The following is a 26,627-nucleotide window of genomic DNA, read 5'->3' on the forward strand; positions in this document are numbered from 1 at the left end:
TAAGGTAATTGGCAAAGGGGTCGGAGGAGGAGATGAGATTTTATTTTTGACACAGCGATGTTAGAAAATGGGGTTCAGGGAGTCAATTAACCCTTTCTCCCCTTTTCCCAAACTCTGAAATGATTCCCAATGATAACCCTTATTGGGGACAGTGGTTAGATTTTATTCAGTATCAATAAGAGCTGACACATGCGAATGTCTGAGCAGTCGTATCAAAGTGCATTACTATTGCACTCTGGGTAAAAGCACTACCTCCACGGAAATGCTCCCTGCTCTGCCCCAGATGCCACGGCACCAGTCAATGCAATATATAAAACCTCGACAAATCTCTGTGCTTGGGGAATCCCTTCTTATACTTTTTTACATCACAAAGACTATGGAGACTGATTTAACCCAATCATTGTCGAGCTAATATTTGAACGGACCAATTACAAAACCTGTCAGTCAACCACTTGTACCCGCCCAAGCCACGTCAAACTCTCAAACAATCATCTTCGCCCATTCCATCCCTGGTACAGGGAGTCAACATTCCCATGCCAAGCAGTGGAAACATGGTGGCCTTGACACCCAGGTGTTGTCTAGGATTCAAGGCACTCCTTGTTATCTCTGTCCTCTGGGGGCTGTTTATCTCCCTGTTCACACAAAGCAAGTCATCTGTTCTCAGCTCTGCTTGTTTTCTGCTGAAGTTTGGCCCCTTTTGGGTCAATAAAACATTTGGTCAATGAAGACCCAAACCACAATTTCCCACCTTGATGCCTGTCAACCATCCTTACCCAGAGCGTAATCACAACAGGAATAAAAACAGGAGAAGTGTAACAATCAAATTCAAAATCAATGCACAGCCAGTCATAGAATTTAACTTAATGTTCACTAATTAGCAAGAAAACCCGAAATCGGGGGACCCCCAGGATTCTAACAGTCCGCACCTTGAGGGGGAGGAGAACTCTCTCTCTGACCCCTCACTCAATTTCACTCCCTTATTTTCCAGTTCTGTTCTGGCCCCACCTGGGGTGACATCTACTCGACCTTTTATTCTTCTGAAGGAGCACTGTGAGTTCCAGGTTACGAGTACAAAAGGACAGATGCTTCAAGCAACAGATCAAGCATGGATATAAAAGATTCTCCAGCTCTTTTTATCCTTATCCAACTTGTGGACAGTACTTACTCAGTATTATTTCTCCCAAGCTCTTAATTGTCCCAATCTATAATATTATCCATTTTACTTTAATTTTCCTCAATTTGTGTCCATGTGCAGTGTGTTTAATTGGATCCAGATTGCTTTGAACTCAGTTTCTCTCTGGAGTGTGTATCAATGCCTTGATGGAGTCACAATGTTGTCTCAATCTCTTAACCATTTCATCTCCTGCTGTGTCTCAAGTAGCTGTGTGTGTTTGGGACCCGCTCTTCACTCCATCTCACCATGAATTCAGGGTTGCTATTTTTCACATGTAACAAATCACATCTGTACACTCACTCCGATATCCCAAAATCATGTCACACATTCTTAACTCTCAGATGTGCTGATGAAAATATCAAAGTGAGTGTCTGTCTTTCTTATCTCCCTCTGTTATGGTGCTGATATTTCATGCAAGAACAGGCTTTCAAATTTGGAGTTCTTTAAAACAAACTTCATGCACAAGGACGTAAATATCTCCAAGAGAAAGTAATCAACTTACACATTCCATTAACACATTCCAGACTTTCACTAGAAGTAGGTGGATACTAGATTGATATATTCCATTCAACCACACCCAAGAGGAGTTATTCCAATTCCTTTATTGTCCTATGGTGAGGTATTTCTTCCAACTAACCACAGGAGATCCAGGAACAGGTTACAGTAGTTTATTCATGATTCAAGCCTGTAGAGAACTACCCCAGAGGAATCTCTGGAGGAGCACCCTCCTGTTATACAGCTCTCACAGCACAAAGTCATAGCTCTGACACAGCTCTCTAACACAGTAATCACAGAGACAGCATTCTAATACAACTCTCAGCTCGAAGTCACAGATACAGACAGCTTACACAGTTATTCAATACACAGTTTAGTTAGTTTATTCATTAGTGTCACAAGTAAGCTTACATTAACATTGCAATGAAGTTACTGTGAAAATCCCCCCATCGCCACACTCCGGCACCTGTTCAGATACACTGAGGGAGAATTTAGCATGGCCAATGCACCTAACCAGCATGTCTTTCGGACTGTGGGAGGAAACTGGAGCACTCGGAGGAAATCCATGCAGACACGGGGAGAACGTGCAGACTCCGCATCGACCCAAGCTGGGAATCAAACCCGGGTCCCTGGCGCTGTGAGGCAGCAGTGCTAACCACTGTGCCACCATGCCACCTCAGAACATTGGTTTAAAATTCCAATCTTACCTACGTAGGTTTGTTATTAAACCTTCACTCAAAAGCTTGTTAGAAAATGGTCTGTTCTTCTTGAAAGTAAACAACCCTGCTGGCAAATCCTGCTGATGTCCGCACCTTGAGGTATCAGCATTTGACCCGCCTGTGATTTTACTCTAATTATATCTATCCCCCCATTTACCAAATCCATTAATTCACTCTTACAGTCCAAATCTTTAAACCAGAAATTAAACATTCCCATTTGATTTGAGGTATTACCATATTCTGTTAGTTTGTTCTTTATTGCCGATGTCAGGCTGGGGTTTTCCTCCGTGGAGCAAAGGAGGTTGAGGGGAGATTTGATAGAGGTGGACAAGATTCTGACAGGTTTAGATAAGGTGGACAAAGAAAAGCTGTTCCCATTATCTAATGGAACAAGGATGAGGGGAACACAGGTTTCAGCTTTTGGGCAGGTGATGTGGCGGGGGGGGGGGGGGGGGGGGTGGGATGTGAGGAAGAATATTTTACACAGCGAGTGGGAAATAATCTGGAACTCGCTGTCTGTGAAGGGGTTGGATATTAAGACAGTGAAGAGTTTCAAAAGGAAATTGGATGGACATTTCGGCAAACTAAACTTGCAAAGGTCTAGGATTAGAATGGGGTATTGGGACTGACTGATTTGCTCTCGAGAGTGTCAGGGAATGGATGGACAGCAGAATCCGAACCTTGTAACCGATTGTGAGCTCGCTGGTGTGTCTGCAGGTTGCCTGACTGGGTGAATCCTTTTCCACACACAGAACAGGTGAATGGCCTCTCGCCAGTGTGAACTCTCTTGTGTGTAAGCAGGCTAGATGACTGAGTGAATCCCTTCCCACATTGAGAGCAAAGGAATGGCCTCTCTCCAGTGTGAACTCGCTGGTGTTTGAGCAGAGTGGATGAATCTCTGAATCCCTTCCCACACTGAGAGCAGATGCACGGTTTCTCCTCACTGTGAACTCGCTGGTGAGAGAGCAGGGTAGACGACTGTGTGAATCCTTTCCCACACACAGAGCAGGTGAATGGCCTCATCCCAGTATGAACTCGCTGGTGTATCAGCAGCTTGGATAACTGAGCAAATCCCTTCCCACAATCAGAGCAGGTGAATGGCTTCACCCCAGTGTGAACTGGCTGGTGTGTGAGCAAGTGGGATAACTGAGTGAATCCTTTCCCACACTGAGAACAGGTGAATGGCCTCTCCCCAGTGTGAATCCGCTGGTGTTTCTGTAGATTGGATGAATTAGTAAATCCCTTCCCACACTGGGAGCAGGTGAAGGGCTTCTCCCCACTGTGAACTCGCTGGTGTATCTGCAAATGGGATAACAGAGTGAAAGCCTTCCCACATTCAGAGCAGTTGAATGGCTTCTCCCCAGTGTGAACTCGCTGGTGAGTCTGCAGATTGGATAACCGACTGAATCCCTTCCCACACTGAGAGCAGGTAAATGGCTTCTCCCCGGTGTGAATTCGCTGATGCATCAGCAGGTTGGATGAATCACTGAATCCCTTCCCACAGTTGGGGCAAGTAAATGGCCTCTCCCCAGTGTGGCTGCGTCGATGAATTTCCAGCTCAGACGGGGCTTTGTATCCCTTCCCACAGTCCCCACATTTCCACGGTTTCTCCATGGTGCAGGTGTCCTTGTGACTATCCAGGTTCAATGATCAGTTGAAAACTCATCCACACACAGAACACAGGTACGTTCTCTCCTTGCTGCGAATACTGCCATGAGATTTTAGGCTGTGTAACTGGTTAAAGCTCTTTCCACAATCAGTGCATTGGAACACTCTCACTCGGGTGCATGTGTGTGTCTCGCTGTTTTTCTAGTCACACTAATGTTTAAAATCTTTTGAAGCAAACACCCCAGTCAAACGTTTCTCCTTCTCGATTCAAAGGGCTGATAACATTCAGGTCCCAATTTATCAACAGATTGTGACAGATCTTGAAGTGAAACCTGTTTTGTCTCCTCACTTTTGATATCCTGAAAAAGGAATTTACAGAAATCATCACAGCAAGCACAGGATAGAAATTCGGAACAGCCAATTCTAGTTTCTATGGGACATTCTTTCCTCTCACATTCCCCAAAAGCTGTAAATCTCCATCCCATATACTCTCCTTCCATTCTCACTCTGCTGTATCTAATATTCACCCTCCCAATTCTCCTCAAGCTGCTGATTCAAGCTACAGATCCCCCTACTTCTGTTGTCCTGTTCCGAAAAAGGAAACCTTCAGGCATGCTAGTAACCTAAACATCTACATCTATACATTCGGCCTCTGATATTCGGGTAAGCATTCTCCAAGGCGGCCTTCACAACACACAACAGCGCAGAGTCGCTGAGCAGAGACTGATAGCCAGGTTCCGCACACATGAGGACGGCCTCAACCGGGATCTTGGGTTCATGTCACACTATCTGTAACCCCCACGACTTGCCTGGGCTTGCAAAATCTCACTAACTGTCCTGTCTGGAGACAATACACATCTCTTTAACCTGTGCTTAATGCTCCCTCCACTCACATTGTCTGTACCTTTAAGACTTGATTAGCTGTAAAGACTCGCATTCCAATCATTATTCATTATTCTGGAAATTGAGTTTGTGTCTTTATATGCCCTGTTTGTTGTGTATGAGCAGATCTCCCACTCACCTGACGAAGGAGCAGCACTCCGAAAGCTAGTGGCGTTTGCTACCAAATAAACCTGTTGGACTTTAACCTGTTGTTAGATTCCTTACTGTGTTTACCCCAGTCCAACACCGGCATCTCCACATCATGACTACCATATAGCAACACCAGACATCTAAATGTCAGCCATCTCCTGGGGAACAGGAGATGGCTTTAATTGTGAACTTTGGGAAATAGACCATCCTTTTAGCCAGACAAATAAATGTGTTAAGCTGAGGGAGCAAAGGATGTCAATGTCTTTAAGAGAGAGGGAGACCTGTGCCAACCTTTCCAGAGTCTGCAGCCTCCCTGAATTCACTTCCTTTTGCTTCAGTTGCTGCGACTCCCTAATTTCCCCCAGAATAGGAAAAAATGGGAAGGGGGAGAAAAGAAAGTGTTTTACTCACAGATGTTGGCGACAGGAAGTGTAAGTCCGTCTGCAGCTCAATCTTCGGTCACACAAAGCCCGCGCTCTGATTGGCTGGAGGACCAGAGCCCTTCCGGTCCTCCAACTGTCCCTATTGGTTGCAGCCGGCGAGAAGCTGTGAATGGAAAGGGCGCATTGCGGGTGTGGAGCGGGGGCCGGGACAAAGCCAGCGCACTGACCATTGTCTGTCCGGGTCTTCCAGCCTTTCCCATTGGACAACAGCTCAGCGCAGCAGGAGGGAAAAGTCCCGCCCACCCCCACGTGGGGCTCCGCCCCTCATTGTCTGTCTGCGGGGGATTGACCAATGGGAACTCTAGAGGACCGGAAGGACTCTGCTCCTCCAGCCAATCAGCATAGTCTAAATGCGGAAGTTGGACAATGCGCTTCTTCACCTGTTCATTGCGACCCAACAAAGCTGCTGCTTCTCTCTCTCTCTCAGTGAAGATGGAGCTTTAGACAGGCTCAAACTGCCTCCTATCGCCAACATCTGGGAGTAAAACACTTTCTTTTCTCCCCCTTTCCATTCCGGAGTTGAATTTTTAACTTCCAGGTCACCACTCGCTGCCTAAATAAAAATCCTCCTCCCATTCTTCATGTATCTCTAGCCAGCTAATACAGTGTATTACACACATGATTAGTCCAATCATTTATGTCCAAATGTAAAACTTTCTGGGGAAATTGGGGACTTGCAGGAACTGATGACAAGAAATGGACGCAGGAGTGGCCACTAAGCCCTTCAAGCCTGCCACGCCATTCAGTCCGATCATGGCAGGTCAATGCCGGCCTCAGCTCCTGTGCCATTTCCTCATAGCCCGCTATTCCTCAATTTATCAAATATTTATCCACCTTCACTTTAAATATTTCTAATGGGCCGACCTCCAACACCCTGCGGGGAAGAGAATTCCAGAGATTCACCATTCTCTGAGAAATTTCTGCGCATTTCAGTTTTAAATGATGGGCCCTTTATCTTGTCGCTTGTTTAAGCCTCTTCATCAGTGAAAATATCTCACCATCTACCCTGTCAAGCTCCCTCAGTATCTTATATGTTTAAATAAGGTCATCCATTGCTCTTCTAAACTCCAAGGAATAAAGACCCAGACTATGTCCTCCTTTTGCACTGTCGGGATTCTATGATTCTATTTCGTCACCCAATAGGACAACCATCTCGTCCAAGGAATTAGCCTGGTGAATCTCCTTTGAACTGCCTCCAATGTTCCTATACCCTTGTTTAGGTAAAGGGATCAAAACTGTATGCAATATTCCAGGTGAGGCCTCACCATCACCCTGTACAGTTGCAACAAAACCTCCCTATTTTTAAACTGCAACCCCTTTGCAATAAAGGCCAAAATGCCATTTTCCTTCTTAACTCCTTATTGGATCAGCCTGTGAACTTTTTGTGATTCATGCACGAGAACACCTCGATCCCTCTGTACTTCACTCACCTGCAGTCTCTCCATTTAGATAATCTCCATTTTGATTCCTCCTACTGAAATACATGATTTATAAAATGATGAAGGGGATAGATAGAGTGAACGTTCAAAGACTATTTCCTCGGGTGGATGGAGCTATTACAAGGGGGCATAACTATAGGGTTCGTGGTGGGAGATACAGGAAGGATATCAGAGGTAGGTTCTTTACGCAGAGAGTGGTTGGGGTGTGGAATGGACTGCCTGCAGTGATAGTGGAGTCAGACACTTTGGGAACATTTAAGCGGTTATTGGATAGGCACATGGAGCACACCAGGATGATAGGGAGTGGGATAGCTTGATCTTGGTTTCAGATAAAGCTCGGCACAACATCGTGGGCCGAAGGGCCTGTTCTGTGCTGTACTGTTCTATGTTCTATGACCTCACACTGTCCCACATTAAACTCCATTTGCCAGGTATTCATCCAGTCACTCAATCTATCTATCTATATCCTATTACAGAATCAAAATATCCTCATTACAACATGTCCTTCCACCTATCTTTGTATCATCGGCAAATTTGGAAACCTTACATTCTGTTCTTTCCTCTAGGTCATTACAGAACTGATCCCTGCGACTCCACTAGTTAGATCTTTCCACTCTGAAAATGCCTCATTTATTCCAACTCTGTTTTCGACATGACACCCAGTTTTCAATCCATGCTAACACACTTCCACCAATTCCATGGGCTTTTACTTTATGCACGGTAAGAAGTCTCACAACACCAGGTGAAAGTCCAACAGGTTTATTTGGTAGCACAAGCTTTCGGAGTGTCACTCCTCCTTCAGGTTGAGTGAGGAGTTGTGTTCACAAACAGGGCATATATAAACGAACTCAATTTATAAGATAATGGTTGGAATGCAAGTCTTTACAGGAAATCAAGTCTTAAAGGTACAGACAATGTGAGTGGAGAGAGGGTTAAGCACAGGTTAAAGAGATTTTGTGAGATTTTGCAAACCCAGGCAAGTCGTGGGAGTTACAGATAGTGTGACATGAACTCAAGATCCCGGTTGAGGTTGTCCCCATGTGTGTGGAACTTGGCTATCAGTTTCTGCTCAGCGATTCTGCGTTGTCGTGAAGGCCGCCTTGGAGAATGCTTACCCGAAGATCAGAGGCTGAATGGCTGAAGACAATACACAACACTGACTCTCCAACATACCATCCTTATCCTGAAACCCCACGTTTTTATCCCACTATCTACACATCTTGTAACATAAAAGGGCAAATTTAGCATGGCCAATCAACCTAACCTGCACATCATTGGACTGTTGGAAGAAACTAGAGCACCCAGAGGAAACCAATGCAGACCTGGGGAGAATGTACAAACTCCATACAGACAGTCACCCAAGGCTGGAATTGAACCTGGGTCTCTGGCACTGTGAAGCAGCAGTGCTAACCACTGTGCCACCCTATCCAAATACACTACATCTCCAAATTGCTCTTGATCCACTCTCCCTCTTACATCCACAAAGAATTTGAGCAAATTTGTCAAACATGATTTATCTTTCATAAAACCATGTTGATTAGGTTCGATTATATTCAGCTTTCATAGAAACATAGAAAAACTACAGCACAATACAGGCCCTTCAGCCCACAAAGTTGTGCTGAACATGTCCCTACCTTAGCGATTACTAGGCTTACCTATAACCCTCTATCTTACTAAGTTCCATGTACTTATCTAAAAGTCCCTTAGAAGACCCTATCGAATCCGCCTCCAGCACCGTTGCTGGCAGCCCATTCCATGCACCCACCACCCTTTGAGTGAAAAACTTACCCCTGACATCTCCTCTGTACCTACTCCCCAGCACCTTAAACCTGTGTCCTCTTGTGGCAACCATTTCAGCCCTGGGAAAAAGCCTCTGACTGTCCACTCGATCAATACATCTCAACATCTTATACACCTCTATCAGGTCACCCCTCATCCTTCGTCTCTCCAAGGAGAAAAGGCCGAGCTCACTCAACCTATCCTCATAAGGCATGCTCCCCAACCCAGGCAACATCCTTGTAAATCTCCTCTGCACCCTTTCTATGGCTTCCACATCCTTCCTGTAATGAGGCGACCAGAACTGAGCACAGTACTCCAAGTGGGGTCTGACCAGGGTCCTATATAGCTGCAACATTATCTCACGACTACTAAACTCAATTCCTCGATTGATGAAGGCCAGTACACCATACGCCTTCTTAACCACAGCCTCAACCTGCACAGCTGCTTTGAGCGTCCTATGAACTCGGACCCCAAGATCCTTCTGATCTTCCACTCTGCCAAGAGTCCTACCATTAATATTATATTCCGCCATCCTATTTGACCTGCCAAAATGAACCACCTCACACTTATCTGGGTTGAACTCCATCTGCCACTTCTCTGCCCAGTCTTGCATCCTATCAATGTCTCACTGCAACTTCTGACATCCCTCCACACTATCCACAACACCTCCAACCTTTGTGTCATCAGCAAACTTACCAACCCATCCTTCCACTTCCTCATCCAGGTCATTTATAACAATCACAAAGAGTAAGGGTCCCAGAACAGATCCCTGGGGCACTCCACTGGTGACCGACCTCCATGCAGAATATGACCCATCTATAACCACTCTTTGCCTTCTGTGGGCAAGCCAGTTCTGGATCCACAAAGCAATGTCCCCTTGGATCCCATGCCCCCTCACTTTCTCAATAAGCCTTGCATGGGGCACCTTATCAAATGCCTTGCTGAAGTCCATATATACTACATCTACTGCTCTTCCTTCATCAATGTGTTTAGTCACATACTCAAAAAATTCAATCAGGCTCGTAAGGCATGATCTGCCTTTGACAAAGCCATGCTGATTATTCTTAATCATATTATACCTCTCCAAATGTTCATAAATCCTGCCTCTCAGGATCTTCTCCATCAACTTACCAACCACTGAGGTTCGACTCACTGGTCTGTAATTTCCAGGGCTATCTCTACTCCCTTTCTTGAATAAAGGAACAACATCCGCAATCCTCCAATCCTCCGGAACCTCTCCCGTCTCCATTGATGATGCAAAGATCATCGCCAGAGGCTCAGCAATCTCCTCCCTCGCTCCCACAGTAGCCTGGGATACATCTCATCCGGTCCCGGCGACTTATCTAAATTGATGCTTTACAAAAGCTCCAACACATCCTCTTTCTTAATATCTACATGCTCAAGCTTTTCAGTCCACTGCAAGTCTGCACTACAACCATCAAGATCCTTTTCCATAGTGAATACTGAGTAAAGTATTCATTAAGTACCTCTGCTATTTCTTCCGGTTCCATACAAACTTTCCCACCGTCACACTTGATAGGTGCTATTCTTTCACGTCTTATCCTCTTGCTCTTCACATACTTGTAGAATGCCTTGGGGTTTTCCTTAATCCTGCCTGCCAAGGACTTCTCATATCCGCATCTGACTCTCCTAATTTCCTTCTTAAGATCCTTCCTATTAGCCATATACTCTTCTAGATCTCTAACATTACCTAGCTCCCTGAACCTTTTGTAAGCTTTTCTTTTCTTCTTGACTGGATTCATTACAGCCTTTGTATACCACGGTTCCTGTAACCTACCATAACTTCCCTGTCTCATTGGAACGTTGCTATGCAGAACTCCAGACAAATATTCCCTGAAAAATTGCCACATTTCTTCCGTACATTTCCCTGAGAAAACCTCTTTCCAATTTAAGCCTCCAATTTCCTGCCTGATAGCCTCATAGTTCCCCTTACTCCAATTAAACACTTTTCTAACTTGTCTGATCCTATATCTCTCCAATGCTATTGTAAAGGAGATAGAATTATGATCACTATCTCCAAAATGCTCTCCCACTGAGATATCTGACACCTGCCCAGGTTCATTTCCCAATACCAAATTAAGTACAGCCTCTCCTCTTGTAGGCTTATCTACATACTGTGTCAAGAAACCCTCCTGAACACACCTAACAAACTCGTCCCCATCTACACCCCTTACTCGAGAGAGATTCCAATCAAAATTTGGGAAATTAAAATCTCCCATCACGACCACTCTGTTATTATTACACCTTTCCAGGATCTTTTTCCCTGTCTGCTCCTCAACATCCCTGTTACTTACAACATCCCTTTCCTAAATGATTAGCTATTTCCTCTTTGACTATTGACTGCAGCGTCTGGCCAATAATAGATGTTAAATTAACTGGCCTATAGTTCTCTGTCTTCTGCCTTTCTTCCTTTACGAACAAGGGAGTCACATTGGCTGATTTCCAATCTTCGATGCCCTCCTGGAATTTAGTGAGTTCCAAAAAATTACAACCAAAGTGTCCACTATCTCTTCAGCAACCTCCATTAAAAGTCTACTGTGCAGTTATTGGATCCTGGCGACTTGTCCACCCTTAGCCACTGAAGGGAAAGGAAGCGAGTCCAGTCTGTATATTCCACACATATTTAGTCCAGTCACATAGACATATATCTGTCTGGCAGCCTGCATGGAGATTTTCAATGCTCTGTGTGCAGGACAGGAAGCAGTGAGCATGGATCTGTAAATCAGCCTCAATCCGTACCTTCAGGAGAATTGGGAAGGTGATAATTTGATACAGCAGAATGAGAATGGAGGGAGTGTGGGTGGGATGGAAATTTGCAGCTTTTGGGGAATGAGAGGGGAAAGAATGTTCCATAGAAACTAGAATTGTCTGTTCTGAATTTATATCCTGTACTGACAGTGATGACTTTTGTAAACTCCTTTTACAGGATATCAGAAGGTGAGGATTTACAGACAGAAATCTCAAATCAAACGTTGCATTAACAGCTGTTAAGAGCTGGCAGAGTCACTCAATTCACTGGACCTGAATATCATCGGCCTTTGAATCTAGAAGGAGAAATGTTTCTCTGTTCTGTCTGCCTCAGAAGACTTTAAACAGTGTAAGTTGATAGGGATTCAGGACCGGCATGTTCCTGTAAGGATGAAGGATAAGTATGGCAAGTTTCAGGAACCTTGAATAACGAGAGATATTGTGAGCCTAGTCAAAGAGAAAAAGGAAGCATTTGTCAAAGCTAGGAGGCTGGGAACACATGAAGCAAGTGTGGAATACAAGGAAAGTAGAAAGAAATTTAAGCAAGGAGTAAGGAGGGCTAAAAGGGGTCACGAAAAAGCATTGGCCAGCAGGATTAAGGAAAATCCCAAGGCTTTTTATACATATGTATAAAGAGCAAGAGGGTAGCCAGGGAGAAGGTTGGCCCACTCAAGGACAAGGGAGGGAATCTATGCGTGGAGCCCGAGGAAATGGGCGAGATATTAAATGAGTACTTTGCGTTAGTATTCACCAAAGAGAAGGACTTGGTGGATGATGAGTCTGGGAAAGGATGTGTAGATAGTTTGAGTCATGTTGAGATCAAAAAGGAGGAGGTATTGGGGTTCTTGAGAAACATTAAGGAAGACAAGTCTCCAGGGCCTGATGGGATATACCCCAGAATACTAAGAGGCGCAAGGGTGGAAATTGCTGGGGCTTTGAGAGAAATCTTTGTATCCTCACTGGCTGCAGGGGAGATCCCAGAGGATTGGAGAATAGCCAATGTTGTTCCTTTGTTTAAGAAGGGTAGCAAGAATAATCCAGGTAATTACAGGCCGGTGAGCCTTACATCAGTGGTAGGGAAATTTTTGGAGAGGATTCTTCGAGACAGGATTTATTCCCACTTGGAAATAAGTGGACATATTAGTGAGAGGCAACATGGTTTTGTGAAGGGCAGGTCGTGTCTCACTAACTTGATGAATTTTTCGAGGAAGTGACAAAGATGATTGAGGGTAGGGCAGTGGATATTGTCTACATGGACTTCAGTAAGGCCTTTGACAAGGTCCCTCATGACAGACTGGTGCAGAAGGTGAAGTCGCATGGGATCAGAGGTGAGCTGGCAAGGTGGATACAAAACTGGCTCAATCAAAGAAGACAGAGGGTAGCAGTGGAAGGGTGTGTTTCTCAGGGATCAGTGCTGGGACCTTTGCTGTTTGTGACATATATAAATGATGGAGGAAAATGTAACTGGCTTGATTAGGAAATTTGCGGACAACAAAGGTTGGTGGATTTGCGGATAGTGATGAGGACCATCAGAGGATACAGCAGGATACAGATCTGTTGGAGACTTGGGCAGACAGATGGCAGATGGAGTTTAATCTGGACACATGTGAAGGTCTAATACAGATCGGAAATATACAGTAAATGGCAGAACGCGGAAGAGTATTGATAGGCAGAGGGATCTGGGTGTACAGGTACACAGGTCACTGAAAGTGGCAACGCAGGTGGAGAAGGTAGTCAAGAAGGCATACGGCATGCTTGCCTTCATCAGCCGGAGCACTGAGTTGAAAAATTGGCAAGTCATGTTGCAGCTTGATAGACTTAGTTAGGCCGCACTTGGAAGTTCGTGTTCAATTCTGGTCGCCACACAACCAGAAGGATGTGGAGGCTTTGGAGAGGGTACAGAAAAGATTTACCAGGATGTTGCCTGGTATGGAGGGCATTAGCTATGTGGAGAGGTTGGAGAAACTTGGTTTGTTCTCACTGGAACGACGGAGGTTGAGGGGCGACCTGATAGAAGTCTCCAAGATTATGAGAGGCATGGACATAGTGGATAGTCAGAAGCTTTTTCCCAGGGTGGAAGAGTCAATTACGAGGGGGCACAGGTTTAAGGTGCGAGAGGCAAGGTTTAAAAGAGATGTACGAGGCAGATTCTTTTTACACACAGGATGGTTGGTGCCTGAAACTCGTTGCCGGGAGAGGTAGTGGAAGTGGAAACGATTGTGACTTTTACGGGGCGTCTTGACAAGTACATGAATAGGATGGGAATGGAGGGATGTAGTTTCCGGAAGGGTAGGGGTTTTAGTTAAGTCGGGCAGCATGGTCGGTGCAGGCTTGGAGGGCCGAAGGGCCTGTTCCTGTGTTGTAATTTTCTTTGTTCTTTATCATGTGACTGGAAAAGCCCAGACACACACACACACACCTGAGTGAGAGTGTTCCAGTGCACTGAGTGTGGAAAGAGCTTTAACCAGTTACACAGCCTGAAAATACATTGCAGCATTCACAGTAGGGAGAGACTGTACATGTGTTGTGTGTGTGGACAAGGCTTCAACTGATCATCAAACCTGGAGAATCACAACGACACCTGCACAGTGGAGAAACTGTGGAAATATGGGAACTGTGGAAGGGATTCAGGCACCCATCTCAGCTGGAAATTCATCGAGGCAGTCACACTGGGGAAAGGCGACTCACCTGCTCCACGTGTGGGGAAGGATTCAGTTTGTTATCCAGACTGCTGAAACACCAGCGAGTTCACACCAGGGGGAGACCGTTCATCTGCTGTGTGTGCGGGAAGGGATTCACTGAGTTAACCCACCTACTGAGTCACAATGTCACTCACACCAATGAGAGACCCTTTAAATGCTCTGAGTGTGGGAGCGGATTCAAACGCTCTTAGCATCTGATGGTCCAGCAGCACATTCACACTGGGGAGAGACCATTCACCTGCTCTGACCATGGACGGGACCATAACTTGATACTGGGAAATGAGCTCGGCCAGGTGATCGATGTTTCAGTTGGGGAGCATTTTGGGCTTAGCAACCATAATTCCATAAGGTTTTGGGTACTCATGGATAAGGACAAGTGTGGCCCTCGGGTGAGTGTGCTTAATTGGGTGAGGGCCATATATATCCAAATTGGACAAGAACTGGGGAATGTGGATTAAGAGCGGCTATTTGAGGGCAAATCCATGTGTGGTATGAGGGAGGCTTTTAAAAGCCAGTTGATTGAAATGCAGGACATGCGTATCCCCACAAAAATGAAGGATAGAAATGGCAGGATTTGGGAACCATGGATTACAAGGGAAATTGTAAGCTTAGTTAAAAGGAAAAAGGAAGAATACAATAGGTCAAAGCATCCAACAACTGACAAAGTCTTTGAGGAGGACAGTGAAAGTAGGAAGGAACTTTAAATGTGGAATTAGGAGGGCGAAAGGGGTCCATGAAATGTCTTTAGCAAACAGGGCCAAGAAGAATCCTACGGCCTTTTATGCATATATTAGGAGCGAGAGATTGGGCCCATTCATGGACAATGGAGGGAAGTTATGCGTGTTGCCACATTTCCACAGTTTTTCACACCAGCACCATGGAGAAATTGTGGAAATGTGGGGACTGTGGGAAAGGATTCTGTATTCCATCCGCATCTGAAATTCATTGACGCATTCACACCGGGGAGAGGCCGTTCACCTGCTACGACTGTGGAAAAGGATTTACTCACTTACCCCACCTGTTTTTTTCACAGCAACTTCATTGCAACGTTAATGTGAGCCGACTTGTGACAATAATAAATAAACTTAAACTGGTTACACACCAGTGAGTTCACACCGGGGAAAGGCGTTTACCTGCTTTGTCTGTGGGAAGGGATTCAGTAGTTCCCCCACCCTGCAGAACCACCGCGTAGTTCACACCAGGCAAAAACCATTCTCTGCTCTGAGTGTCGGCAGGAATTCCATCGATGAACCAATCTTTGGAAGCACTGGATGCTTCACACTGGAGAGAGAGACCATTCACCTGCTCCGTGTGTGGGAAGGGGTTCAGTTGTTCACGCAATCTGCTCACACACCAACGCGTTCACGCTGGGGAGAGGCTGTTCTCCTTCTCGGAGTGTGGGAAGAGATTCACTGAGTCATCCAGCCTGCGGAAGCATCGCCAAGTTCACAGAGAGAGGCCATTCGCCAGCACCGTGTGGGGGAACGGAGTCCCATATTCATTGCTGCTGCTGAGACACCATCACATCGATCAGAGACCTTTCAGATGCTCTGGGTCTGGGTGTTAATTCAGGTTCAGTATATACAAGAGGAGGGCATTGACTGGATGGTTACGTGAGAACATATAAAGAGAGACATACTGACATGGAGTGGATTCAGGAGGTATTTCCCATAATACCTCATTCTGTGAATAAATCTATACCAAATAAAAATTTACTCCTGTTTCTTCCTTCACCATAATGCTGTCGAGATTATATGTCAACAAAGAATGCTTGTTGAGAAAACTAAACAATTGGAGCAAGGGGAGGCCATTCGGCCCTTCGTTCCTGCTTCACTATTCAGCATAATCATGACTGATCATCTATTCTCAGTGCCATACGACAGCGCTTCCCCATACCCATTGACACCTTTAGAGTCGAGAAATCTATTTTCTTAAATATATCGGGCCTGGGTGCGACTGTTGTCAGTGCGGGCTTGAGGGGCCAAATGGCCTGCTTCACTGTACGGATTCTATGATATTCAGTGATTTGGCCTTCACAGTCTTCAGTGGTAGAGAATTCCACCATTTTGCCAACCTCTGTGAAGTTTCTCCTCATCTCAGTCCTAAATGGTCTCCCCCCGTATTCTGAGAGTGTGACCCCTTGTTCCAGACCTTTCAGCCAGAAGAATCAACATCCCTGCATCCAGTCTGTCCAGCTGTGTCAGAATTTTATACTTTTCAATGAGATTCCCTCTCATTCTTCGAAACTGTGTTGAATACAGGCCCGGTCAACTCAATCTCTCCTCATACGACAATCCTGCCATCCTAGGAATCAGTATAGCGAACCTTCACTACATTTCCTCTGGGGCAAGTATATCCTTTCTTAGATAAGGAGACCAAAACTGCGCACAATGCTCCAGGTGTGGCCTCCTAAGCCATTGTACAGCTGCAGTAAGACATCCTTGCTCCTGCACTCAAGTCCTCTTGCAATGAAGGCCAACAGACCACTTTCCTTTCGAACTGCTTGCTGTACCTGTATGTTTGCTTTCAGTGACTGGTGGACGAGGACACCGAGGTCCCTTTGTACATCAACATTTCCCGAATGCAGCTTTTATATCTATTGACTTACATTCCCAAGGTAATGTGGCTAAACGTGCCAAATATAGAATTCAAAATGACCATTCCCGCTGTGGGCAAGTCCACTCTGAAACATAGAAACCCTACAGTGCAGAAGGAGGCCATTCGGCCCATCGAGTCTGCACTGACCACAATCCCACCCAGGCCCTACCCCCAGATATTTACCCACTAATCCCTCTAACCTACGCATCCCAGGACACTAAGGGGCAATTTTAGCATGGCCAATCAACCTAACCTGCACATCTTTGGACTGTGGGAGGAAACCGGAGCACCCGGAGGAAACCCACGCAGACACGAGGAGAATGTGCAAACTCCACACAGACAGTGACCCGAGCCGGGAATCGAACCCGGGACCCTGGAGCTGTGATGCAGCAATGCTAACCACTGTGCTACCGTGCCGCCGACCTCTTTACCTCCTGTGGGTTATTCAAATCCCCAGGCCATTGACCCAGCTTTGGCCTTATAGGTTCCAACGGGTTGGATCTTTTCTGTGCCGATCCATCAATGCGATAATGCTGGCTGAGCCCCTATCTGGACCCTCTGAACACGCCAAACTCTCTCCAACTGCCTCACTGTTTCTGTTTAGCCTCCCGTGCAGCTTTATCCCCTCACTTGTCAGCAGCTACAAAACTCTCTGGCTCACTGAGACTTCAGCATCGCACCCAGACACATCCTTAGTGTAAAACCAACAATTCCGTGTCTGCAATGTTCCAATTATTGAAATGACAGTGAATGGACATCAAAGAGACAGACCAGAAACCGAGCCCTGGGGTTCCGAGGAGGACCCAGCGCTCAGTCAGACCCAATTAAACCCGGGTGTTAGAAAACAAACAATACTCACCCCGGTGTCTGCTGTCCACGGGGACTTCCCTTTAATCAGAGCCATCGGGGAATCCTGTTCCTGACGCCAGGTTGCTGTGAGACAAATGTTACTCAGAGTCCAGAGTTGGTGTAAGTTTAGGAATTTTTATTACAAGCAGGCAGGGCAATGCTTCAGTGAAATGGAGCATCTCAAAAAGCAGTTACAATAACATACATTTATACACAGTACTGTTACAGCTGGCCGGGCTGTTTTGTCTGAGAGTTAGTGGGAAAGTACAGGATGGGCAGAAAACTAAATACAAGTCAAAAACAGCTTGCACCCATTGGCTATCGTAACTTCAATTCCAGCTGAACACATTTGGAAAACAATGTAGACTAGGGGTTGTGATGGCATATACAGCGAGAGAGAGACAGCTTTCATGAATATAATTCAGTTTATAGCTCACAAACTTACTGACACTTTATTCCACACTTAAGAATTGATGGGCTGAATGGTCTCCTTCTCTGCCCTAATGGTAGGAAAAACACTATTTACTATCCAGGATAAAATAAATGTCTCATCAGATTTTGTGGATCATTCCAGTGGAAATGTGCTCTCCCAGGCTCAAAGAGCATCAGCCCACTGGAAGCAAAGTCGTGAGACCGACCAGTCCAGCAGAAAGAAACCCTCCGACCCTTCCACTTCACTAACTGTCAGAATGAACATGGTTCAGTCCTGGATGTGATTAACAGCAGCAATAACAGCAGAATCTAACCCCTGGAATCAGGTGTGAACTTGCTGGTGTCTCAGCAGGTAGGATGACCGAGCAAATCCCTTCCCACAGTCAGAGCAGGTGAACAGCCTCTCCCCGGTGTGAAGTCGCTGGTGTCTCTGCAGGTGGGATGACTGAGTGAATCCCTTCCCACAGTCAGAGCAGGTGAATGGTCTCTCCCCGGTGTGAACTCGCTGGTGTCTCAGCAAGTTGGACGATGTTCTAAATCTCTTAGCACAATGAGAGCAGCTGAAGGGTCTCTCTTCCGTGTGAATGCGCTGGTGGGACATCAGTTCCACAGAGCTCTTGAAAGCAATGCCACAGTCAGAGCATTTAAAAGGTCTCTCATTTGTGTGAGTGGCCTTGTGTTGCATCACGTGGGATAACTGAGTGAATCTCTTCCCACACACGGTGCAGCTGAACGGCCTCTCCCCAGAGTGAACTCGCCGGTGCCTGCATAGGGTAGATGCATCACTGAATCCCTTCCCACACTCCGGGCAGGTGAATGGCTTCTCCTTGGTATGAACTCTCTGGTGCCTCTGCAGAGCAGATGAATGAGTGAATCCCTTTCTGCATTGGGAACAGGTGAATGCCCACTCCCCCATGTGATCCCTCCAATGGATCTGCAGGCTGGATAAGTGAGTGAATCCCTTCCCACACTCGTAGCAGGTGAAAGGCCTTATCCCGGTGTGAAGTCCAAGGTGCTTCTGCAGGGCGATTGAATTACTGAATCCCTTCCCACACTCTGAGCAGGGGAACAGTTTCTCCCTCACGTGAACTCGCCGGTGCTTCCACAAGGCGGATGCATCAATGAGTCCCTTCCCACAGTCAGAGCACGTGAATGGCCTCTCCCCAGTGTGAATTCGCCTGTGTGTCCGCAGATGAGATGAAACTCTAAATCCTTTGCCACAGTCAGAGCAGGTGTATGGTCTCTCCCCAGTGTGAACTCGCCTGTGTGTCTGCAGGTGGGATGACTGACTGAATCCCTTCCCACACGCAGAGCAAGTGAATGGCCTCTCTCCAGTGTGAACACGTCGATGAATTTCCAGATCAGATGGGGTACGGAATCTCTTCCCACAGTCCCCACATTTCCACTGTTTCTCCATGGTGCAGGTATCCTTGTGTCTCTCAGGTTAGAAAAACAGTTCAAGCCTTGGCCGCACACAGAACCCGTGCACGGTCTCTCCCCGCTGTGAATGCTGTGATTTTTTTCGGGCTGTGTAACTGGTTAAAGCTCTTTCCACAGTCAGTGCACTGGAACTCTCTCACTCAGGTGTCTGTGTGTCTCGCTGCTTTTCCAGTCACATTGATGTTTAAAATACCCTGAAGCAGACAGAACAGAGACAGATTTCTCCTTCAAGATTCAAAGGCTGATGATGTTCAGGTCCCAATAAATTGAGTGACTCTGTCAGATGTTGATGTGCCATTTGGTTTGAGATTTCTGTCTCTAAATCCTCACCTTCTGATATCCTGTAAAAGGAACTTACAAAGTCATCACCATCAGCACAAAATAGAAATTCAGAACAGACAATTCTAGTTTCTGTGGAAGATTCTTTCCTCCCTCAAAATCTGTGAATCTTCATATCACAACTTACCTCCATTCTCAATCCACTATGTCTAATAATCACCCTCCCAACTTTCTAGATGACTGGAAATATATAACGTAGCTGCAGTGATACATTACACAGCCAGAAATAAGAAGAAATATACTTTATTACAAAACCATAAATAATCTAATCTGTATTTGTAGAATTAATTTGTCTAATTTGTAGAACAACACAAGACATATCTCTGTCCTATATTAATTTACTGTCCCCTTAAATGTCAGCCATCTATGTCGGAAACCATCCATTTAATTGTGAACATTAGTAGCCAGACATATAAATGTGTTAAGCTGAGGGAGCAAAGATGTCAATGCCTTTAAGAGAGAGGGAGACCTGGGCCAAACTTTCCAGAGTCTGCAGCCTCCCTGGATTCACTTCCTTTCCATTCAGTTGCTGCAAGTCCCCAATTCCCCCCAGAATGAGAAAAGAAATGGACAGAGGGAGAAAAGAAAGTGTTTTACTCACAGGAGGAAGTTTCAGTCTGTCTGGAGCTCAATCACACAAAGCCCGCGTTCTGATTGGCTGAGGGATCAGAGTCCTTCCGGTCCTCCAACTCTTTCTATTGGCCAACATCTCATCGTGAAGTTCAGGGGTGGGCACTCTCTGCACATGCGTAGCTTCCCCTCTCCCTTAGACATGCGCAGTCCCGGGCCGGGGGAGAGGGAGAGATCAACGAGCGGCTTCTCGCTCTGGCCGGAGCCACCAGCCGGTTGCCTGGAAACCTCGGCTCGAGGTGGTGAAGGGGTGGCGACGTCACCGCGGAGCAGTGTGATCCCTATTGGCTGATTCAGGCAGGGCTCCATTGTGGCGTCACAAAGCGTAAGTTGTCCAATCAGCTTCAGACTAAAACTTCCTCCTCTGGGCAACATCTGGGAGGAAATCAGTGTTTCTCTCTTTCCATTTCTTTTCTCATTCTGGGGGAAATTGGGGACTTGCAGCAACTGAAGGGAAAGGAAGTGAATCCAGGGAGGGTGCAGACTCTGGAAAGTTTGGCCCAGGTCCCCACATGTATATTCCACACATTTTTTAGTCCAGTCATATAGACATATATCTGTCTGGCCGCCTGCATGCAGTATTTCAGCTCTCCATGTCCAGGACAGGAATCAGTGAACATGGATCTGTCAATCAGCCTGAATCAGCACCTTCAGGAGAATTGGGAGGGTGAATATTAGATACAGCAGAGTGAGGATGGAGGGAGAGTGTGTGGGATGGAGATTTACAGCTTTTGGGGAATGAGAGAGGAAAGAGTATTCCATGGAAACTGGAATTGTCTGTTCTGAGTTTCTAATCTGTACTGACTGTGATGACTTTTGTAAACTCCTTTTACAGGGTATCAGAAGGTGAGCATATACAGTCAGAAATCTCAAACCAAAGATCACATCAACATCTGACAGAGTCACTCAATTCATCGGGACCTGAATGTCATCAGCCTTCGTTTCTTTGTTCTGTTTGCTTTTGAACGCTTTAAACATCAGTGTGACTGGAAAACCACTGAGACACACACACACCCGAGTGAGAGTGTTCCAGTGCACTGACTGTGTAAAGAGCTTTAACCAGTTACACGGCCTGAATAAACATCACAGCATTCACAGCAGGGAGATACCGTACACGCGTTGTATGTGTGGACGAGGCTTCAACTGATCATCAAACCTGGAGAATCAGAAGGATACCGGCACCATGAGGAAACCATGGAAATGTCGGGACTGTGGCAAAGGATTCAAAGCCCCATCTGAGCTGGAAACTCATCGACGCAGTCACACTGGGGAACGGCCGTTCATCTGCTGTGTGTGTGGGAACGGATTCACTCGGTTATCCAGCCTGCAGAGACACAAAGTCACTCACTCCCAGGAGAGACCCTATAAATGCTCTGACTGTGGGAATGCCTTCAAAATTGCTGAGCATCTGATGGACCACCAGCGCATTCACACCGGGGAGAGACCGTTCAGCTGTTCTCTCTGTACAAAGAGGTTTGGAAGGGCATGCACACTGAAGAGACACCAGCGAGTTCACACTGGGAGAGACCACACACCAGCTCTCTCTGTGCGAAAGGACTCATTCGATACCCCACCTGCTGATGCACAATGTCACTCACAACCAGGAGAGACCACTTAAATGCTCTGACTATGGAGTGGCTTCAAAAGCTCTCAGGAACTGATGATCCACCAGCGCATGGAGGAGAAACCGTTTAGCTGCTCTGTGTGGGAAGGAATTCACAAATTCATCCCTCCTGCTGAGACACCAGCGAGTTCAGAAGGGGTTGGATTCTGCTGTTATTGCTGCTGTTAATCACATCCAGGACTGAACCATGTTCATTCGGACAATTGGTGAAGTGGGAAAGTCGGAGGGTTTCTTTCTGTTGGAATGGCCGGTCTCATAACTTTGCTTCCAGTGGGCTGATGCTCTTTGAGCCTGGGAGAGCACATTTCCACTGAAATGATCCACAAAAGCTGATGAAGGACATTTATTTTATCCTGGATGGTAAATAGTGGTTTTCCTACCACTACAGGTAGATCTAAAATAAATACATTTGTCTCTGTTCCATTGAGTTTACAGCACAGGGCCAGGCCAGTCGGCTCAATTGGTCTATGTCAGTATTTATGCTCCACATGAGCCTCCATCCACCCCTCGTCATCTCCCCCATCAGCATCTCCTTCTATTCCTTTCTCCCTCATGGATGTATCTAGCCTCCCCTCCAATGTATTCATGCTATTCACCTCAACCACTCGCTGTGGTAGTGAGTTCCACATTCTCACCACTCGCTGTGGTAGTGAGTTCCACATTCTCACCACTCGCTGGGTAAAGAGGTTTCTCCTGAAATCCCTATTGGGTTATTGAACTTCATAATCTTAAAGACTTCCACCAGGTCACCCTTCAGTCTTCTCTTTTCTGGAGAAAAGCAGCCCCAGCCTTTCCTGAGGGTTAAATGCTCTCAGTTCTGGGATTATTGTTGTGAATCTTTGTTACACCTTCTCCAGTGCCTCTACTTCCATTTTCTAAATCGAGATCACAAATGTTGATAGTGTTCCCAGTGTAGTCTAACCCTGTTCTAAACAAGTTGAACATAACCTCCGTGTTTTTCAATTCTCCTCTGAGATTAGGCTGTCCTGGACTCTCCCAAAAGGGGAAATAACCTCTCAGTATCTACCCTGTCAAGTCCTCTGAGAATCCAATATGTCTCAATAAGGCCACCTCTCATTCTTGTAAACGCCAATGAGTACAGGCCCAAGCCTTCATAAGAAAATCGTTCCATGTTCGGATCAACCTGGTGAACCTTCTCTGGACTACTTTCAATGCCGGTATGTCTTTCATTAGATAAGTGGACCCAAAACTGTTCACAGTCTTCCAGGTGTAGTCTAATTAGTGCCTTGTATAGTTTTAGCAATAATTCTCTATTTTTATACTCCATTCCCTTTGAAATAAAGGCCAACATTGCATTTACCTTCCATTACCAGCTAGCTTTTTGTGATTTATGCACAAGGACCCCCAAAGCCTCTGTGCTGCAGCTTTCTGCAGTCTTTCTCCATTTAATTAATATTCAGCTCCTTTATTCTTCCTAGCAAAGTGCATAACTTCACATTTTCCTACATTTGAGATTTTTGAGATGCTCTCACTGTGGGTGTTAATTGTACCAATTGTAGTTCAGTCTAGACAGGTGAAGGGCATTGATTGGATGGGGGTCAGTTAAGCGCATGTAGAGAGTTACTGACATTGTGGAGTGGGGTCAGGAGGTAGATACTGTAGTGTTTCAGTCTGTGAATAAATCTATTCCAAGTGAATATTGGCTCCAGTCTCTTCCTTCACCACAAGGCTGTCAGGATTATAACTTGGTAACCGCGAATGCTTGTCTAATGGTGAAGACTGGAAACTAAAGGAAAATAACATTTCAGGGTCACAGATGCTTTAAAAGGTGTTTGCCCAGTTTCCCATGAACAATGTTTGTGAGTGTGGACATCTCACCCTTGGAGTGAGTGAATCAATGTAAAATCACGCAGCAGCAAAGCCTTTATACTTGAAAGAAGAGGTTATTTTATTTCACACTGTCGCTCTGGAGGTTACTTCCACACACACAAGGATTAATTATAGATGAAGATAAATGAGACTTATCAAAACGCAATCCGTTCCATATTGCTCAGTGCCGGACTGGGATGTTGCGTTGTCTGAGGTGAAGGTTTTGAGGTTTTGGGATTGTCTTTGCCGTGACAATGCCTTCCATTGTCGAATAGCCAGATGTTGCTTTCAGAGGTGAGTTTATTAGGATGGAGTTGGGTTCATCGGGAGGAGAGAAGGTTCCTCACTTCTGGCTGTGCAGGCGTGACACTTTCAAACTGATCAGTTACTGACAGCAGAAGCCTTGGCTGCTTCTGGATATCTCTCTCTCTCTCTCTCTGTCTCTCCCTCCCTGTTGAGGAGCAGTTTCCTTTCTGCTGCTCTGAAGCTGTTTGGAGATGGGTCTGTGTCCAGACAGCTGGCTCTGCCTTTTCTGTTCTCTGTGGCTGGCAAGCCAAGATGACCACCATGTCAAAATCTCAAATCAGGTTCCCAACAAGGTGAGTGGTGATCCCATTGCACTTCCCAATTCCCAAATACCTTCCCAAGTCTGGGCTCCATTGATCCTGAAGGGAAACCATCAAATCCGGTGAATCTTATTGACACTTGTGGAAATGCTCACTGAATGTGAAATGGCTCTCTTTGTTTATATGTAAGAGTCTTCCACCTGGTAACAGCAGTTCTTTGTTAACTCTTCCCTCTCCAGCTGCCCTCAGCTGGACCCGTGGTGATGGATTTATTGACCTGTGGTTTATTGGAGAATGGCTCATTCACAGCCCCAAATTAATCTCACAGACTTCAAAAATAACTCAGGAAGATTTCTTACAAAAACAGGTTCCTCACAAAACTCAATCCAAAGTTTAAAAATGTAACCTTTAAGAGTTTTCTAAACATCAGGAATACCTTAACTTAATGTTAGAGGGGTTTAGGATAACTTGGGAGTAAAAGACTAATAGATTAAGATAAAACTAATTCAGAGTGAATATAGTTTAGAAAGAGCACAAAGTACCCAGAGTTACAAAGGTACAGTTTCGCATAGAAACAAATATAACCACTGTTAAAGAATTTAAACATGTATTTTTGAATATTCTGTACACCTTGGCCAATTACACATTGCCCCAAGGCATGGTGGGATATAGCTGTGTAAAAAAAAACTGCATTCCTTGAAAACAATACAGTCACTAAGGAAAGTAGAAACAGACTCCCTTGTCAGCGTGGGTCTCAGATATTTCCAGCGATCCCAGACAGCCAAATGAATAAAGTGATACAGGTTTTCCTGATAAAGGATTGCTGAGTTGACAGTGAGAAAAGGAACTTTTGAACTTACGGACTTACGTATTCAGGGTTGCTGTGAGAGAGTGGGAAAGAACTTTCTGGACTTGCATAGTAAGGTCGCTAAGAGACAGAACTTCTGATTCTACAGACCGATGTATTTTATGCTGCCAGAGGGTAGAATGTTATTGGCCAAGGTAAATAATTCATACGCTCATCCAGTTGGGATGAGTAGACGGGCAAATAATTTCTGAAAAATGTATAATTGCCGTATGTCTTAACAGTGTAATTTAGAATGATTTGGGCTGCCTCAAGTCACTTCTCCCACATGTGTGGACCAGGCATGGGCAAAATAAAGAGTACGTCTTCAACCAGAATTTACTGTCTCTGTGAGATCTTTGTATTTGCTGAGCTGTAATTAAAAAAGAGCAATCTCTTACATGAAAGCTAGCATAATACATCGGTCCCTGAAAAACTCCGACACTCCACACTGCAACATTTAATTTTTTTTTAGCATTTTCCTTCCTCCGACCGATAGCAGAAGCTTTAAGATCACCCAGTGCATTAAAATATTTTAAATTACATATTTAATAATACACACCATAACTTAGTGATATTTCCATAAATATATATTTAAATGTATTTTCCCTCTGTGCGGATTGTTGAGAGGTAAATTATAGAGTCATAGCATGGAAACAGGCCCTTCGGCCCAACTTGTCCATGCCATCCCTTTTTTTTAAACCCCTAAACTAATCCCAATTGCCCGCATTTGGCCCATATCCCTCTATACACACCTTACCCATGTAACTGTCTAAATGCTTTTTAAAAGATAAAATTGTACCCGCCTCTAATACTACCTCTGGCAGCTTGTTCCAGACACTCACCACCCTCTGTGTGAAGAAATTGCCCCTCTGGACACTTTTGTATCTCTCCCCTCGCACCTTAAACCTGTGCCCTCTAGTTTTAGACTCCCCTACCTTTGGGGAAAGATATTGACTATCTCGCTGATCTGTGCCCCTCATCATTTTATAGACCTCTATAAGATCACCCCTCAGCCTCCTATGCTCCAGAGAAAAATGTCCCAGTCTATCCAGCCTCTCCTTATAACTCAAACCATCAAGAATTGATTCCAAGAGTCGGGAGGTTATGCTTCAGTTGTATAGAGCACTGGTGAGACCACATCTTTATTATTGTGTATAATATTGGTCTTATTTAAGGAAAGATGTAAATTGTTTAGAAGCTGTTCAGAGATGGTTTACTGTTTACTGGACTACTGATGCAGAGTGACACCAACAGCATGGGTTCAATTCTCATACCAACTGAGGTTATTTGTGAAGGCCCCACATTCTCAACC

At 45.4% G+C, this 26,627-nt stretch overlaps 2 protein-coding genes across 2 annotated transcripts in view; one reads left to right on the plus strand and one right to left on the minus strand.

The window, feature by feature from the left end:
• LOC144481934 (uncharacterized) overlaps positions 1–20,434 on the minus strand; it is a 71,410-nt gene extending 50,976 nt beyond the window's left edge. The window contains exons 1-4 of the mRNA XM_078201103.1: positions 20,420–20,434; positions 18,374–19,820; positions 18,011–18,012; positions 3,092–3,925 (exon numbers count right to left, since the gene is read on the minus strand). Coding sequence (XP_078057229.1) covers positions 3,092–3,925; positions 18,011–18,012; positions 18,374–19,456 — 1,919 coding nt within the window. The 5' untranslated portion in view covers positions 19,457–19,820; positions 20,420–20,434. The remainder of the gene's footprint in view (positions 1–3,091; positions 3,926–18,010; positions 18,013–18,373; positions 19,821–20,419) is intronic.
• A 160-nt stretch (positions 20,435–20,594) lies between these two features.
• Positions 20,595–25,650, plus strand: LOC144481933 (uncharacterized). The gene is made up of 2 exons (XM_078201102.1): positions 20,595–20,773; positions 21,284–25,650. The coding sequence occupies exon 2, from the start codon at positions 21,632–21,634 to the stop codon at positions 22,064–22,066; it is 435 nt and encodes a 144-aa protein (XP_078057228.1). The 5' UTR covers positions 20,595–20,773; positions 21,284–21,631; the 3' UTR covers positions 22,067–25,650.
• The last annotated feature ends 977 nt before the right edge of the window (positions 25,651–26,627 follow it).

This window comes from Mustelus asterias, chromosome X (assembly GCF_964213995.1).
Source record: "Mustelus asterias chromosome X, sMusAst1.hap1.1, whole genome shotgun sequence".
NCBI classification, from domain to species: domain Eukaryota; kingdom Metazoa; phylum Chordata; class Chondrichthyes; order Carcharhiniformes; family Triakidae; genus Mustelus; species Mustelus asterias.

What these genes read in the sequence shown, in the direction of transcription:
- LOC144481933 (XM_078201102.1), top strand. Translation starts at nt 21,632, where the DNA reads ATGAGGAAACCATGGAAATGTCGGGACTGTGGCAAAGGATTCAAAGCC.